At 39.7% G+C, this 18,175-nt stretch overlaps 1 protein-coding gene across 2 annotated transcripts in view; it reads left to right on the forward strand.

The window, feature by feature from the left end:
• Positions 1-18,175, forward strand: part of Phf20 (PHD finger protein 20) — a 126,082-nt gene that overhangs the window by 79,894 nt on the left and 28,013 nt on the right. For both annotated transcript variants that reach the window (XM_027945356.2, XM_071608894.1), the window contains 3 exons: positions 10,258-10,536; positions 16,282-16,380; positions 17,780-17,944. In XM_027945356.2, coding sequence (XP_027801157.2) covers positions 10,258-10,536; positions 16,282-16,380; positions 17,780-17,944 — 543 coding nt within the window. The remainder of the gene's footprint in view (positions 1-10,257; positions 10,537-16,281; positions 16,381-17,779; positions 17,945-18,175) is intronic.

Here is an 18,175-nt window from a genome sequence, read left to right on the forward strand (position 1 = left end):
ATATCCATATGTGTATACAAACACACAGAGACACCAGTAAAAGAGACAAATAGATATGGCATCCTGACAGAATTCACTTGAAAAGGGTATGGATATATATGGATACACATATACACGTAAACTTTGATTATAGTATCATCTGATTTAAGTTTTCCACTGTAAAACTCTTATTTTCCCCTTTATAGTGAATTTCTTGTGAGAAGATACCTTAAGTGTAAGTAAATATCTTGTTTCTTTACCAAACTTTCAGCCACTATTTTTATATCCACTGATATTTCTTGCTCGAAGCAGTTGTTACTCAGGTGGTTGTTTTTTTTTTTTTTTTTTTTAAGAGAGAGAGGAGATAAGAGAGAGAATTTTATTATTTATTTATTTTTTTCGTTATTGGCGGACACAACATCTTTGTTTGTATATGGTACTGAGGATTGAACCCGGGCCGCACACATGCCAGGCGAGCGCGCTTCCGCTTGAGCCACATCTCCAGCCCACTCAGGTGGTTGTTAAATGGTGATTTCTGCCTCTCGTCATTTCTTCTATATTTATTAAATTCTGTCATACTAAGGAACTTTCCTTTCTTTTCCCATTTTTTCTCTTCTTATTTATGTCTGCATGGGCTCATTGATTCTTTTGTTCTATGGGTTATAATCTGTTCCTGTCATTATTTTTTAAGATATCTATTTGGTTCCGGATTTGGCCAGTGGGAGCCCTTCAAATGGGTTTCTATTTCTTTTGCCATTCTTTGAGCACTTCCTTATTTTCTAGCATATTAATATGTTCCAAGCTTATCTTATACTTACCTGACTCTGCATTTACCCTATTCTCTCAGAAGTCTGATTACTTTCAGTGGAGAATAGTATTTAAGAACCCAGGTTATCTGGGTGCAAGGTTTATTCATTGCTCCTGGAATATGCAGAGAAAATGTAGAAATTCTTTACCAACTACCCTATTTTCCTGAACCCGTCTCCAAAAGTAACTACTGTCGGTAGTTTAATTTCTATTCTGCTTTCTTTCCAGTGCCTTCTCTTTTTTTCTACTTTTTAGTACTGGGGATTGAATCTAGGGGCAGTGTACTACTGAGCTACATCCCGGCCTATTTTAAATTTTGAGATAGACTCTCACTAAATTGCTGAAGCTAGCCTCAAACTTGTGATCCTCCTTCCTCAGTCTCCCCAAAAACTGGGATTATAGGTGTACATGACTCCATTGTGCTTCAGTGCATTTTTATTTTATTTTATTTTTTGGTGAATTGGAAGATTATGTTCTTTTTAAAAATTTTATTGGTTCTTTTCAGTTATATATGACAGTAAAATCTGTTTTGAGATAATTATTCAAGCATGGAATATATCTTATTCTAATTAGGATCCCAATCTTGTGGATGTACTTGAGTTGAGATTCACTGTACAAGGATCTTATTTTTGTTTATTCACTTATAAATGGGTCATTTTGTACATACTGGTAACTTCTGTTTTCACTTATTAATATACCTTGGTTATTGTATCAGTTGATACAGGCCACTTCTATCTATCTTTCTTTCTATCTATCTATCTATCTATTTTTAAAGGGTTCGTTAGAATTACATAATACAGGTTAGGTGTGGTTGAGCATGCCTATTATTTCAGCAACTCGGAGAGTGAGGCAGTAGGATGATAAGTTTGAGGCCTCAGCAGTTTAACATGATCCTCAGAAACTTAGCAAGACCTGTCTCAAAATAGAAAACAAAAAGAAGTAAGGATTTAATTCAGTGGTAAAATGCCCCTGGATTCAACCTCAGTGACCCCCCCCCCATTTTTTTTTTCACATAATGCAGAGTTGCTGTAATTTGTTTAACTGCTCCTCTACTTGTGGAAATTTTGATTAATTTTCTATTCTGAGCATTTGACCAGGCTTATGAATATTTAAATCTGTTTGTGTTTTCCTTTGATTTTTTTGTTTTTTGTTGCTTTGGAGCTAAGAAAATTATTTCTTTGCAGACTTGAAAAATATGTTCGTCATTATAATATTTGAGGTATTTGTCAAAAGGTATTAAACTGCTAGGCCATGTGGTGTCATTGCTGACAAGAAAAAAACCCTATATGTGGCCTGGTGCTGAGGCAGCACAAGATAATGAGAAGTGGCTCTTTTCCTCTGGCTGGAGAAGCAACAGATAGCAGGATCCAGGAGCAGATGCTAAGTGCTAATGATGAAGCCCAGCAGATAGTCATTTGTGCCAGGAGTGAATGGCATGTGGTCTTTGAGAGCCAGGGCCATCTGGATGCTTTCCTGTTTGTGGAGTGAGCTGGGTCTGGATGGAAGTGAAGACTGGCTGAGCCAGGGAGAAATGGCAGGGAGAGGACATAGGACAAGTGAGGTATGAGCTATGAGAGTATGAAACAGTCACTGTGGCCAGTAGTTGGCTGAGTAGGAACTGAGACATTACTTTGAAATGATAATAGATGAGATTGAGAGCAGAATGACACTTAGGTTGACGTGGACAAGGAATATGGCCAAACTGATACCATCATAAGCCATCTAATTGTGAAGTTCTGAGATAATTAATGGCAGTGGGCATTCAATAAAAGGATTAGGCAGGACTTTTACAGAAAGCATATTTTAAAGCTTTTATTTTTGTTTTAAGTATAAAATAATGTATGCTATTATAAAAGAAAGAGTATGAAGAATCACCCAGATATATAGAAAATGAGTGGGCTGCTGATCTCATTATTATCTATTACTGTGTAACATTTATTACTATATACATAGTGGACTAAAACAATTTCTATAGCAGCATGGTCCTATGCACTTTATCAAGGGGTTGACTTTTGCTGCATCCTTACCTGAAAACCTACTCCGGGGGAAGGATCTGGACTTGTATGGTTGTTGGCAGCATTCACTTCCTTGCAGGCTGGCAGACCAAGGGCCTCAGTTTTTTTGCTGGGGACACTTTCAGATCTTACCTTGGGTTCCTCTCTGTAGAGTAGCTGACAAACCTAACTTGTTTCCTTAAGCCAGCAAAGGAGAATGTCTACTAGTAAGGCAGACATTATAGTCTTTTGTAACATAATTATGTAAGTGACATACTGTCACTTTTGTCATATTCTATTAGAAGTTATGGGGTGCTGCCCATAATTTAGTTGGGTAAGGGAATTACATGGGAATATGAATACCAAGAGGTGAGGATTATTAGATTCATCTTAGAGTCTGTTACTCATTTCTCCAGGAAAAAAAAAAAGAAGACATTCCTTAGAGTTATCTTTATTAAAAGCTAAATCTGTGGACCATTTTTCTCTCCACTTACCAGTGTATAGTAGGAATTTAGGAGCTGCAAAAACAAAGGGTGACGCTTGGTATTTTGAGCCTGGAATTTTGATGTCCAGGAGAGAGCTCTGTGCTCTCTTGTTTCATCCCAACAAAAATCTGTTAATCATGCAGAAGAGGTTAGGAGAGCAGTGCAACTATAATCCCAGTAAATTTACGAGGCTATGGCAAGAGGATCACAAGTTTTGAGGCCCTGTCTCAAAATAAAAAATAGATAAAAAGGGCTGGGCATGTGGCTCAGTAAGCACACCTGGGTTCAGTCCTCAGCACCAAAAACTGAAAATGAAACAAACAAAAAGAACATGCAGAAGAGCACAGAGCATCTAAATGGTAATATAAGTAACTATTTGGAAATAAAGAGTTCCATACTACTTTCTGAAATGGGAATAAATTGGTTTTAGGAGTTTATCCTTTACTTCAAAATAATTCTGTTACCCCTTGCTTTGAACCAGACTCCCTTGAAGACTTAATTTATGAATCTTTTGTCCTCTGTCTCTTAGTAACTGCTCCCATCTTTACAAGGACCATACTGTCCAAGGAATGGATGATGTCAACTTAGCTGGTGCCATCAGTGACAGACTGTGCTGGTGAGAGTTCCAAATGAACTCTCTTCTCATTGGGGAATACCTGCTGTGAATGAGACTTGGGATTTGGTAGACTGGTTCCACAGGCTGATTCCAGTGGATCATCTAGTTTCTTTTCTCTTTGTTTGATGCTGGGGATTGAACCTAGGGAGTTGCACATGCTGAGTATATTCTCCATCACTGAACTGTGCCCCCAATCCCTCTCCTGGTTTCCTGACCATGTTTTCCTGCTCAGAGGAGCACTGTTCTGGGGAGAAGCAAAATATAATAATATAAAGGAAATGGTGGTTCTTTGTACTATGAAAATTATATGATTATTATATTAGAAATATAATATATGGAAATATATGGAAAATGGGCTGGGGTTGTGGCTCAGTAGCAGAGCACTTGCCTCACGTGTGTTACTCTGTTAAACATGCAGAAGAGGTTAGGCAGAGTAGTACAACCTGGGTTTGATAATCAGCACCATGTATAAATAAATGAATAAAGCAACTAAAAAAATTTAAAAAGTTTTTTAAAAATGGAGAAGTACAAAAAACCCTTATTTTTTAAAAAAGATTTGTCATCCCATAACCAAGGTTTCCATTGTTTAAATTCTTATAATTTAAGCTCTTGTTTTGAGTTTTCTTCAACATAGTAATACTGTATATAGTCTATTCTTTTCATTTGTAACCTTTTTTTGATGCATACTGGGGGTTGAACCTAGGGGTATTTAATCATTGAGCCACATCCCCGGCTTGTTTATTTTTTTATTTTGAGATGGTCTCACTAAGTTGCCGAGGCTGGCTGCAAACTAGCAATCCTCCTTCCTCAGCCTCCCAAATTGCTGGGATTAGAAGTCTGCACCACTGTGCCTGGTGGAAAATATTTTTGATAGTTATATCATTTTCCTATTCCTTTTGTTTTGCTTAATTACCATTACTACCTCATTGACCGATTAATAAAGTGGGGCAGTTAGATGTTTGAATTATGCAGATTATGCTGTAGCTATATCCCCACTGGCTGGGATTACTCATAATTTTTTTTTTTGTTTGTTTGGTACCCAGTATTGAACTCAGGAGCACTCGGCCACTGAGCCACATGCCCTGTCCGATTTTGTATTGTATTTAGAGACAGGGTCTCTCTGAGTTGCTTAGAACCTTGTCATTGCTGAGGCTGCCTTGGAACTCGAGATTCTCCTGTCTCCGCCTCCCAAGCCCCTGGGATTGCAGGTGTATGCCACCGTGCCAGGCTGAACATCTTTTTCAACTTGGATTTGGATCGCCCCACCCCTCCAAGCTCGCCAAGGACCAAACTCGGGGCCTTGTGTGTGCTAGGCAAGTGCTCTGGCAGTGAGCTAAATTCCCAACCCTTTTCAACAACTTTGATAAAGAATACATAGATTGAAGCCAGATGCCGTGACTCATGCCTATAATCCCAGCCCTTGGGAGGCTGAGGCAGGAGGATTGTGAGTTCAAGGCCAACCTCAGCAGCTCAGTGAGGCCCTAAGCAACTCAGTGTGACCCTGTTTCTAAATAAAATACAAAAAGGGCTGAGAAGGAGCTGGGGTTGTAGCTCAGTGGTAGAGTGCTCACCTACCGTATGTGAGGCACTGGGTTCGATCCTCAGTACCACATATAAATAAATAAATAAAAAGTCATTGTGTCCATTTACAAGTAAAGAAATATTAAAAAAAAGGGGGTGGGGGCTGCTGAGGATGTGGCTAAGTGGTTAAGCACCATTGGGTTTAATCCCTGGTGCCAAAGGAGAAAAAAAAAAAAGAATACATAGGTTGATTGGCAGGGCACAGTGGCAGATGCTTGTAGTCCACCGATTCAGGGGACTGAGGCAGGAAGATTGTGGCCAACCTGGGCAATTTATTGAGACCTTCAGCAACTTAGTTTCTTGCTAAGTTGCCGAGAGTCTCACTATCTCAAAATAAAAAAAAAATTAAAAAGGACAAGGGATATAGCTCAGGGATAAGGTGCTCCTAGGTTGAATCCCCAGTATCAAAAAAAGAGAGAAAAAAAGGAAAGAAAAACCAAAAACAAAAAAATAGATTTACAGAAACAAGTTAGAAAATTTTTAGACTAAAATTATCAGATGGAGTTTATTAGGGATAAATATAATTTCTGGTATATTGCTTCATAAAACTGGGAAAAGTGAAAATGAATTTTTTTGTGGGGGGGGGAACCAGCGATTGAACCCCAGGATGCTTAACCACTGAGCCACATCCCAATCCCTTTTTAAAATTTTGAGACCTGGTCTCGCTAAATTGCTTAGGACTTTGCTAGGTTGCTGAGAATGGCTTTGAACTTGCAATTCCTGTCTTTGCCTCTCAAGTACCTGAATTATAGGCATGCACCACTGTACCTGGCTGCACTTTATCTTTTTAAAAAATTTTTTAAAAATAATTTTTAGTTGTCAATGGACCTTTATTTTATTTATTTTTATGCAGTGCTGAGAATTGAACCCAGTGGCTTGCCCATGCTAGGCAGGTGCTCTACCACTGAGCCACCCCAGCCCCTGCACTTTATCTTTTTAAAAGACAAAACAATATTCAAGAGTTTGGTGAGCCAAGCTTGGAACTGTCCTACCTCTTATAATGAGACTATTAAAAAATTGGACTTTGAGTATTGCTCAGTGGTAGAATGCTTGCCCAGCACACACAAGACCCTGTGTTCAATCTCTAGAATTGCAAAAACATGACCTATCTCCAGTCATGTTCCAGAAACAACATAAGCCTTCTATGCTTATGCACAAAGTGATAATGATTTCCATTTATTGATTACATGCTTTGTACCAAATACATACATTGTCTGTAACTCTTTCTCCACCTCTTTGAAATAGATGGTATTTTCCCCTTTAGATAATTAGTCTAACTTGTATGCTTATTTATGTTTATTTATTTAAAGGCTAGTGCTAGGATTGAAAGCTGGGCTGTTTCTGTTTTACCGTTTTGCCTTTGGCATGAGTATGCAGTGAGGCTGAGGGTGTTGGGAATATCTGCTTATGAGAAGGTTAATTCCTCAAAAACTATTTATAACTCTCATTTATTCTTTTTTTTTGGGGGAAGGGGGTAGTGGGGACTGAACTCAGGAGCATTTGACCACAGAGCCACATCCCCAGCCATCCCTATTTTGTATTTTATTTATAGACAGGGTCTCACTGAGTTGCTTAGTACCTTGCCATTGCTGAGGCTGGCTTTGAACTTGGGATCCTCCTGTCTCAGCCTCCTGAGCCGCTGGGATTACAGGTGTGTGTCACGGCTTCCAGCCCCATTTATTCTTTTTTTTTTTTTTTTTTTTTTTAAAGAGAGAGGGAGGGAGAGAGAGAGAGAAAGATTTTTTTTTTAATATTTATTTTTTAGTTATCGGCGGACACAACATCTTTGTATGTGGTGCTGAGGATCGAACCCGGGCCGCACGCATGCCAGGCAAGCGCGCTACCGCTTGAGCCACATCCTAGCCCCCCCCATTTATTCTTAAGTCCAAAATAACACCGTATGGTAATATTAGCTAATAAGTATTGAGCACTTATTATATGCCAGGCACTTTTCTAGGCTCTTTGCATGTAATTTATTTAATTCTCATAACTCAGTGAAGATGTTACCATTCTCATGTGTACCTGCACATGAGGAAACTGAGGCAAGGGGAGTAAATAGAGGAGCCAGGATTTGAAATGGGCCATCCAGCTACAGAATGCACACTTATAGCCACTGTGCTGTGTTTGCCTTATGCAGATGGCCAGGATGTTACAGAAGATCGCAGAGTTTTTAATAATTCTTCATGGAATTGGTTCAAATTCCTCACTATTTTAAAATTCTAAACTATTTTTTAAATTCAAACATGCTTGTGTTTTATGTTCTATTTTTTTCATTATAAACTATCACCCTCAAATAGTTACAGGCAATGTTGATTTTTTTTAAATACTTTTTTTTTTTTAGTTGTAAATGGACTCAATACCTTTTATTTTATTTTTATTTAGTGCTGAGGATGAACCCAGTGCCTCACATGTGCCCGGCCAGTGCTCTACCACTGAGGCCCAGCCCCAGCCCCAGCCCAGTGTTGATGCATTTTGACTTTGGATCTTAACTTTGTTCATGTTCATGAAGGGGTAAATGGAGTTGTCTACAATGGTTTTTGAGGACTGTCATATAGAAAAGGGATTATTAGGGTTGAATCATATGGAGTAGCTAATATTGAATGTTTTTTTGTGCTACAGAAATGGCAGATTTAAGTGATTCGACCTAATATGACTAAGAGAAGGAAATTACAGAGAAATCATTATTGTTTTTTTCATTTTCTTGCGGGGGGCGGGGTGTACCAGGGATTGAACTCAGGGCACTTGACCACTGAGCCACACCTCCAGCCCTATTTTTTGTATTTTATTTAGAGACAGGGTCTCACTGAGTTGCTTAGCGCCTTGCTAAATTGCAGAGGCTGGCTTTGAACTGTTGATCCTCCTGCCTCAGCCTCCCAAGCTGTGGGATTACAGGTGTGCACCATAGCACCTGGCCAAAAACATTTTTTTTTTTTTAAAGAGAGAGAGAGAGAGAATGAGAATTTCAATATTTATTTTTCAGTTTTTGGCGGATACAACATCTTTGTTTGTATGTGGTGCTGAGGCTCGAACCTGGGCAGCACGCACGCCAGGCGAGTGCACTACCGCTTGAGCCACATCCCCAGCCCCAAAAACATTTTTTTTAAAAAAAATATTTTTCTAGTTGTAGATGGACAATGTACCCTTATTTTAGTTTTATGTGGTGCCAGGGATCAAACCTGGTGCCTTATGCATGCTAGGCAGGCACTCTACCACTAAGCCACAACCCTGGCCCAAATCATTGATTTTTAAAAAAGACACTTAGGACAGGTGAGGTGGTGCATACCTGTAGTCTCAGTGGTTTAGGAGGCTGAGGCAGGACTATCATGAGTTCAAAGCCAGCCTCAGCAATTTAATGAGACCCTGTTTCAAAACAGAAAACAAAAAGCGTTTGAGATGTGGCCCAACAGTTAAGCACCTGGTTTGAATCCCCAGTACTACCAAAAGAAAAACAAAACAAAATAAAACAAACAAAAAAAAAACATTAGGTTGGTCTTATCCAGTTTAGGGTATGTTAGAAGTTTGAGCTTTGAACTTCTTCTCTGACATTTCTTTCCTTATCTGAAAAGTATACATCACTTCATATTCCTTTTAATTTTTTAAGCTGTAAGCTAATTTATGGATCTTAACTTTGTTCATGTTCATGAAGGGGTAAAATGTCTTGATCTTTTGTCCTGGATAGAAAGTGATTTTAAGGCATTCTTCTTTGGGGGGTGTGTGTGTGTGTGTGTGTTTAATTTAAATTGACAATATAACAACATATATCAGCCCATCAAACCTACTTTTGAAATGTAGATTTTTTAAAATGTAGATTATAATTGAGTTTAAGATTAAATTTTTTTAAATTTTATTATGAAATTTGCAAAAGTAATCAAAATACTTAACCAGATGTTTATTTGTCTTGCTTACCTGCTTTTGGTGGAAATTATATCATTGCCTTTAGTAAAAATTTCATTCACCCAAGAAAGGTCCATTAAGGATATTCTTGGATGACCCTTTCTATAGAGGAGGAGTACCTTGAGTTTAAGGTGATTGCTGTTATTGGGATGAGGGTATTATGAAGGGAGTTTTGGTGAACAGTTTCTAACAGAACCTTGTGACAACTGTATTTATATTTTGTTATTGGTGCATTTCTACTGTTGCTTTCTATCTTTTTGGTTTTGGAGGGTCAAACTTTTATCATTTCTTTGAATTTGATCATGAGTCCTTCAAGTTCTCCTCATGTCCTGCTCCATTCATTTGGTTGCTTTTTTTTTCTCCTTTGGATTCTCTGGGTTCTTTTCATTCAACAAAATACTTTGTAAAACAAAGTATGTGGTGAAATTTTGAAGGCTCAATAATAAAACACTTGGAACAGTTACACTTTTCTTATGCAAACAGGGTTGTAAAATTCCTTAGGTTTAATAAAGAGATTCTGCAGAGTGTTCCCTAGTTCTGTCCACACAGATGGGTACAGGGTACTGGTGAATATTAATCTAGTTCAACTCATAAGCAACAATGTTGGCTTGAAGTACCTGATTTTCTTTAGGATTTCCCCTTGTTCTTTTCCCCCAAAGTCAGTAAAACCCTGAGAACTTGAAAGCTACTTAAAATGAACACATTGACCTCCTGTTTCTAAAGATGAATCACAATTTTTATCCATGATTCCCTGCAAACAATAATTTTGAGGTAATTGCAGTCTGCTTGATATCTCGGACTGCATATTACACATACCACAGTTTTACTTTCCATTGTCATATGCTAATGCATGTTTTGTAATAACCAGAATAAGCACATGGAATCTTTGTTTTTTTTTCAGTACCAAATACTTTTAAGAAAACAAATGATTTTGTGACATCTAATGTGCCAGCTGTCGACCTAGACCATAAGTTTAGATGCAAGGTTGTGGACTGTTTAAAATTTTTCCGCAAAGCTAAACTGTTGCACTATCACATGAAGTATTTCCATGGAATGGAGAAATCACTGGAGCCAGAAGACAGCCCAGGGAAGAGGCATGTCCAGACAAGGGGCTCTTCAACGTCTGACAAGGCCAACCAGGAGAGCCTCACCAGGAAGCGAGTCTCTGCCAGTTCTCCAAGTAAGTATCTTGGTTCTGCATTGTGCCGTAGAGGACCCTGCTGCTAAGGCCACTGTGCTTATGTTTGTGACACAGAAAGCAGACATTATGTTGGTCTTGTCCAGTTAATTCCACATGATTGAAAATGATAAGTCTTTCTCAGGTATTGTATCATGGAGCTGGGGCCCTCCTGGAGGAAGCAGAAATACTTAATTCTTATTCTTGTCTCTGCCTCTTGTTCCCCAAGTTATCTTGAGAGTTACCTAGCCTCTGTGCTCCCAATATGAGTGTGGACAATTGAGCAAGGGCGCTCCTTGAGAAGCTAGTGGGAGAACTCATGTCCGGAACATGCTGTCCTCCTCCCCTCCTCCCCTCCTCCCCAAACCTGTGTCCCGTCTCTACCAGCAGGGCAAAAGTACAAAAGAACTAAAAAACGATATATGATTTTATTAATGGGCAAATCCTTTTTCTTCTTAATTTCAGCTGAAGGCATTTTCAAAGAAAACTAGTTTATTTTGTGTAAAAACTACAATGGTGCTTGTATGGAGTAACACAAAATCTCATTTCATATTTAATTACAGAGAACCATTTTGGAATTCTTTTCTAAATCATAGAAATTGAAAAAAATTTGTTTCTAGGGAAATTTCAGAAAAAGTAATGAATTTCCAATAAACTCTACAATCTCCCATCTTGTTTTTAACTGAAATTATAATATCACTACATGTCTTTTTGGATTATAAAGCTTTTTCATTTAGATATATAGGTTTAAATGAAATGTGGAATTCCTAGCATCTGATAGCATCCCTAAGGAAGATAGATAAAGTGAAGTTTCAGGACAGTAGGTCAGGGCCATGCCATCTGAAGGTAATCTCTGGCCCTCTAAGAGATCATTCAACAACCATGCTGGGAAGACTAATGTGTTAAGGCCAGTTTGGAGTTTCTTAGTCTTATATGCTGTTATCTATCAGAAATATGTAAGCCACATGTATAATTTAAAAGTTTCTAGTAACCACATTGTAAAAATGTGAAAAGAAGCCAGATATAGTGGAACAAACCTATAATCCCAGCAACTTGGGAGGCTGAGACAGGAGGATGGCAAGTTCAAGGCTATCCTGAGCAACATAATGAAATGCTGTCTCAAAAGAAAATTTAAACAAAGGACTGGAAGTAGCTGAGTGGTAGAGGGCTTGCCTAGCATGCATGAGGTTTATCTCCAGTACCACCAAAAAGTAAAAAAAGGGCTGACCCTTTGCTACCCAAATTATCTTCCTTCTGTCCAGCTCAGACATTCTCTGGGAAGGGAAAGTTGCTTTTTGAGCATGGGATCAGAATACTGGAGTTAGAATTGCCTCAGGCTAAAATAGATCAAGCTGATTATTCAACAACAATTTATTACTAAGCTCTGACCTGAACATTGCAAAAGAGACGTAAATCTCATTCTGCCTGGTGCTCGTGATTGTTGTTGTTATTCTGGCACAAAGAAGCAAAGGACTAGTTCCATTCTCAGGCTGGAATATCCTCTTGCCTGGTTACTACTTGCTTTATTTAGGACCAAACACTGATTGCTCAGGGATGTTAATGTCTGTTACTAGCTAGTCCTGCTACCTTGGATGGCCATATTTATCTTTTAGGTGATTTTAGATTTCTCTGCTTTTGATTACTTGGTTAATTATGGGGTCAGATTTATTTCCTAGGACTTAAAGGATCTGTTACTGAGATTTCCCCTCCTCACAAATAACACCTACAATATTTACTTGATCCAGATCTTTGCTGGAGCAGCATCCAGCCTTCCTGCATGGGAGTCACTGGATGACTTGTTAAAAATATAGTCATTCATGTACAACCAGAAGAATTAGAAATTATACTCCATTTATGTATGATGTGTCAATGTATAACTAATTACAACAAATAAAAAATAAAAAAATACAGTCATAAGTTGCTTAACCACAAGTATACGTTCTGAGAAATGTGTCCTTAGGCAATTTTTTTTAGTTGTGTGACTATCACAGAATGTACTTACACAAACTGAGCTGGGTTATGACACAACCCTAGCCCCTAACCTGGGATTTTATTCTCTCTGATAATGCCAGATTCCTTTCAGTAGGGTTTTGAAAATCTCTGGGTAAACTGGGAATTTTTGCCTATCAGTTTTTAAAAATAGCCCCAGGGTGACAGGGATGGTCAAATACACAAATGTTTTAGGGGATACCTAAGGTTCCTTTAAGTTCTTGTGTTTTAGCTTGTTTAAAGTGTTCCGTAATAAAATTGATCCATTTGGTATTAGATGCGCCACACAGGTTACTCACCAACTGTTGGAGCTATAGCTGGTCATTTTTATACTTCTCAGGTGGAAAGTAGCATTTGTGCAGCCAGCAAGGAATAACAGCCCCACCCTCCTATCAGGTGGATCCAGAACTCATAGACAGCTTGGTGACTGTCCAAATACGTTTCCTGTCTGATTGCTGAGATGCTCAGCAGTTACTATCAGACTGATCATCTTGCTGGAATCTATATGGGAAATTGAAACCTTGGCCACTAGTCTTGTGTCTACCATGAACCAGCAGGAACTTCAGGATCGTTACATGAGGACTGGGCTCTTTAGAAAGGTCAGCCTTCGTTATGTGGCTGACTGTCAGCCAGAGTGAATGTGGCAGAGCACTCTTGAGTATTCCACAGTATGGCCACCTCATTATTCCCCAGCCCTCCTGAAGGAACTTCTGTTGTAGGCATCTCCCCTCACCTTTCTCCCATCAGAAGGTCCCTGGTGTGTCAGTTTGCTCAGACTTGTGTAATCTGATAATTAAATGTTCTAAAATTTGAAAGACTAGAACCAGGTTACAGGCTTCTAAGAAAGCCCTTAATCTTTGGAGTGCAATTTCAGACGGTGTGCGGAGTTCAGGGGGAGGGATGTTTCAGGGTGAGACTCTGATACTGGGTATTCTGTTTCCTAGTTCACACAGGCATTTGATATGTGTGTGGACCTGACTTCTGCATAAATGACAAATAGACACCACTTCTGCTTCAGTGACAATAGTGATGTTTGGGGATAGTGACTGTTTAAAACACACACACACATCCTTTTTATGCTGAATACTCTTATTTGACTATAGCAAATACTCTTAAGTGGATTTCTCTGATGGAGCCTGGGGATTCTGTGAGAACCATCAGGGCTAGAAAACACCCTGCAGAGATTTTTTTTTTTTCTTTTTCTGGGAGGTATGATCCCCTCAGTTTCTGGGTGGACAAGATAGAGCAGAAGAAGCAGTTCTGAGAGTTTTGAGCCATCTCAGTAACAGTGAGCACTGATTCTGTGTGACTTCACACAGATCTCTTCGCAAATCTGATTTCTTTTTTTTTTTTTTTAAAGAGAATTTTTTAATATTTCTTTTTTAGTTATCAGCGGACACAACATCTTTGTTTTGTATGTGGTGCTGAGGATCAAACCCAGGCCGCAGGCATGTCAGGCGAGCGCGCTACCGCTTGAGCCACATCCCCAGCCCAAATCTGATTTCTTTATTACTCAAAGTGGTGATGGAGAACTATGTGATTGAGGCAAAGCCCTTTCATGTGGGGGGAGAAATACATAAACAGTGAAAAGGGCTCAGTTCTATTTTAGGAACACATAAAATGCTCTGGGAACATAGATGCAGCTTTTGCCTGTAGGGCAAGAGCTGGAATGAAAGGAGGTGACATTCAAGTTAGGCCTTGCTATGGTTGAATTGTGTGTCACAGATCCCTTCCCAGTCCTAGAATTCCTATGTTGAAGTCCTGTCCTCTAGATATTGGTATTTAGAGAGGGATCCTTTGGGAGGTAATTAAGTTTAGATGATGTTATTAGAGTGGGGCCTTCATGATGGGGTTGGTGTCTTTTAAGAAGAATTCAGAGAGGGATGTCCCTTACCCGCTTCATGTGGGGATACACCACAAAACAGACTGGCCAACACCTAGAACTCTAGGAAATAAATATCTATTGTTTAATCCACCCCATCTGTTTTGTTTCAGCAGCCTCAACTAAATGTCCAGGCTCTCAAAGTTAGAGAGAAGCTGCCCCAGAAAGCAAGGGAAGAAGAAAGACATTCTTGTGCTGGGACAGGCAGGGCAAAGATTCTGAAGTCCCAAGGAGAATAAACTGGTCACCTATCCTTAAGATCCCCTTCTTACTCTAGCCATCTGTAATTCTGTTACTCACATGCCTCCTTCCCCTTAGCCAGGCCTTTAAGTGAATAAGCAGATGTAGAAGGTTGAAGTAGATTGGTGTTTCCAAGTGAAGTTTTGCAGTATACCAGCTCTGATGTCTTGCAGGGGTCAGCTCAGGCTTCTTTGTCTTTGGGTTTGTTTCTACTAATCAATTGTATGACTTATTTCTCTGGGTTGTAATTTCTTGATTTAAAAAGTGAGTGTTTTTGCAAAATGGATGAAATTGTTTTCTAGATATCTTATTTAGTGGACTTTCTTCTTTAGTTGTGGTATATTTTAGCAGGAAAGCTGCCCACAGATCTATCTGTAAGTCCTGTATGTTCCCTAGTATAGAACCCAGATGTGCCAGCTAGCTATAGCCCATCATTCCTCTCTGAGAGTTCCTAGATACCCATCTGGGAAAGGGACTGGGGCCACAGTGCTGATATGGTCCTCGAGAGTCAGATAGATCTCCTTTTAAATGTCTTTGAGACACAGAGCATGGTAGTGTGTGCCTGTAGTCTCAACTATTTGGGAAGATAAGGTGGAAGGACACTGGAGCCCTGCCTGAGCACTGGTCACGGTGGCGCGCAACTTGGGAGGCTGAGACAGTAGGATCAGAAGTTTAAGTCAACCTCAGCAATTTAGTGAGACCTTGAGCAACCTTGTCTCAGAATTAAAAAAAAAAAAAAAAAAAAAAAAACTGGGGATGTATCTCAGTGTTGTAAAAGCCTTTTATTTTTAAAATTTGAGACAGGGTCTTGCTAAGTTGCCAAGGCTGGCCTTAAACTTTAGATTCTCCTGCCTAAGACTCTGGGATTAAGGAATGTGCCCCTGAGCCCAGGTTGTTTGTTGTTGTTTTTGTGCATACTTGGCAAGTGCTCTGTTGTTCAGCTAAATCATTAGGTCTTTTTTTTTTTAAAGCTCCCTATATGATTCCAGACAGGGTTGAGGAGCAAAGATCCAAGTAGGGTTGGCAAACTTCTCTGTAAAGGGACAGATAAGAGTAGCCAGGTGTGGTAGCCCACATCTGTGATCCCAGCTACTTGAGGATCGAAAGTTCAAGGCCAGCCTGGGCAATGTAGCAAGACCCTGACTCAAAATAATATAAGAAAGTCTGGGGATATAGTTTCCTAATAGAACCTTGTCTAGCATATGCCAGACCTGGTATTTAATCTCAAGTACCAAACAAATGGGCTGCAAGAGGACTAGATAATACTTATTTTCAGCTTTGAGGGCCCTAAGGCCTTTATCATTACTTCTTAACTCTGCTGTTGAAGCATGAAATAAGCCATAGGCAACATGTAACAAATGAGCGTGGCATGTTTCATCGCGACTCGTTTATAATAGCAGCCTGAAGTTAGTTGTCTCCTGGGCTCTCGAGGCCAAGTGATGGAAGAATGACTGTCCTGCAGCCACTATACAGCCCTCAAAGGCAAGAAAGGTGATCTCACTGGCACAGCCAAGGCAAGAACTTAGTAATACATGTTCTATTTCTTCCCATTGGGCGTGCTTAATTACTTAAGAATAAACATCTCTGTGCTGAAAAAACATTAAAATGCCAACACATAAACTTGTGTTTAATTGTAGCTGCAAAAGACAAGGAAAAAAACAAAGAGAAGAAATTCAAAGAGTTTGTGAGAGTGAAGCCAAAGAAGAAAAAGAAAAAGAAAAAGAAAACCAAACCTGGTAATCTTCCCGAGGGTTTCTTAGATTTCCTTGCCATGGGTGGGGAGGGATGACTTCCTCCTGTGGTAGCCTCTGAGCCTGCACTGAGGAGAGGAAGGACCAGCAGGCCTTTCCTAGGGCTTGTGGGCTGAACCTAGTAGGGCCCTGGTGGGGGTGGCCTGGGGTGGGTTACACTCCCATGTCTTACAAGGACCAGCTGGCATTCTTTATTATTTATTTATTTGTTTGTTTGTTTGGCACTAGAGATTGAATCCAGAGGTGCTTTACCAGTGAGCTACATCTTCAGCCATTTTTATTTATTTATTTTTAATTTGGAGACAGTGTTTTACTAAGTTGCTGAGGTTGGCTTTGAATTTGTAATCCTCCTGCTTCGCCTGATGAGTTGCTGAGATTATAGGTGTGTGCCACCATTACCAGCTCTGATTGGCGTTTATGAAAGCCCTCCCATTAGGCTCATGGGCCAGTATATCTCCTATTACAGAGCCATATACATGGAGGCAACAAAGTCTGAGAGGATGTGTAGATGACTGATTGTTCAGATATATAAATCTTAAACATACATCTCTAAAGAAAGAATTCATTTCTTGAGAAGTATGTATGTACCCCAACAAAAATGTTTAAGAAAATCTGTGTTAAAACCTTGGAAGTTAAAGAGATGCCAGGTTTTCTTTATTTTCATTGTAGTTTCTTTCTTTCTTTTTTTTTTTGGTACCGAGGATTGAACCCAGAGGTGCTTAACTACTAAGCTATACACCCAGCTCTTTTTTATATTTTATTTAGATACAGGGTCTTGCTGACTTGCTTAGGGTCTCGCTAAGTTGGTGAAGCTGGCTTTGAACCTTCTGCCTTTGCCTCCCAGGATGTTGGGATTACAGGCATATGCCACTGCTCCTGACTCATTGTAGTTTCTGACTTAGAGAAAAAAAAAAAAAACTTACCAGAAACAGGTGAGGGGGGGTGATGGTGAGAAGAAATTGTTTGGAATTGGAGTTCTCAGAGGTAGCTGGAAGTATGAAATCCTAAATCTTCCCTCAGTACCTTATACCTTTTCTTGGTTGAATTGACCCCAAGTTTGAGCTATTGGAACAGGAGGCTTACTGATTGGATGAGGTTGGTTCTGGAATGCCCTTATAATGTCTGGAGTTGTCAGGTGTGGTGTTACACACCTGTAACCTAGCAACTTGGGAGCCTGAAGCAGAAGATTTGCAAATTTGAGGCCAGCTTCAGTAACTTAGTGAGACCCTGTCTCAAAAAAATTAAAAAGAGCTGGGGATGTAGCTCAGTTGGTAACGTGTCCCTGGGTTCAATCCCTTAAACCACCGCCTCCCCCCACCACAAAAAAATAATAAAATATATAATGTCTGGAGTTACTCATTTCTTTCTCATGCTGTTCTTCCAGAATGCCCCTGCAGTGAGGAGATCAGTGACACCTCCCAGGAACCTTCTCCACCCAAGGCATTTGCTGTTACCAGGTGTGGGTCTTCACACAAGCCTGGGGTCCATATGAGCCCACAGCTCCATGGCTCAGAATCTGGAAATCACAAAGGGAAATTGAAAGCAGCTGGTAAGGGTGCTCGCTGCTGGCCTGATCATTTGTTAGAAAGTAATACTTGGAACAGTGTCTGCAAAGAATAAGTGCGTAGTAAATGTTGGCTTGATTATAGCTAATTAGGCACCAAGACTCAGTGATTCTGGTGCAGATTGTTCCTGGGATCCTCTCCTGCCTCTTTCCCCACTGTCTGCAGAACTTTAAAGTGACTGTGGACACAACCTTCTTATGTATAGGGCTGGCTTC

This window comes from Marmota flaviventris, chromosome 2, assembly GCF_047511675.1.
Source record: "Marmota flaviventris isolate mMarFla1 chromosome 2, mMarFla1.hap1, whole genome shotgun sequence".
In the NCBI taxonomy this organism is placed as follows: domain Eukaryota; kingdom Metazoa; phylum Chordata; class Mammalia; order Rodentia; family Sciuridae; genus Marmota; species Marmota flaviventris.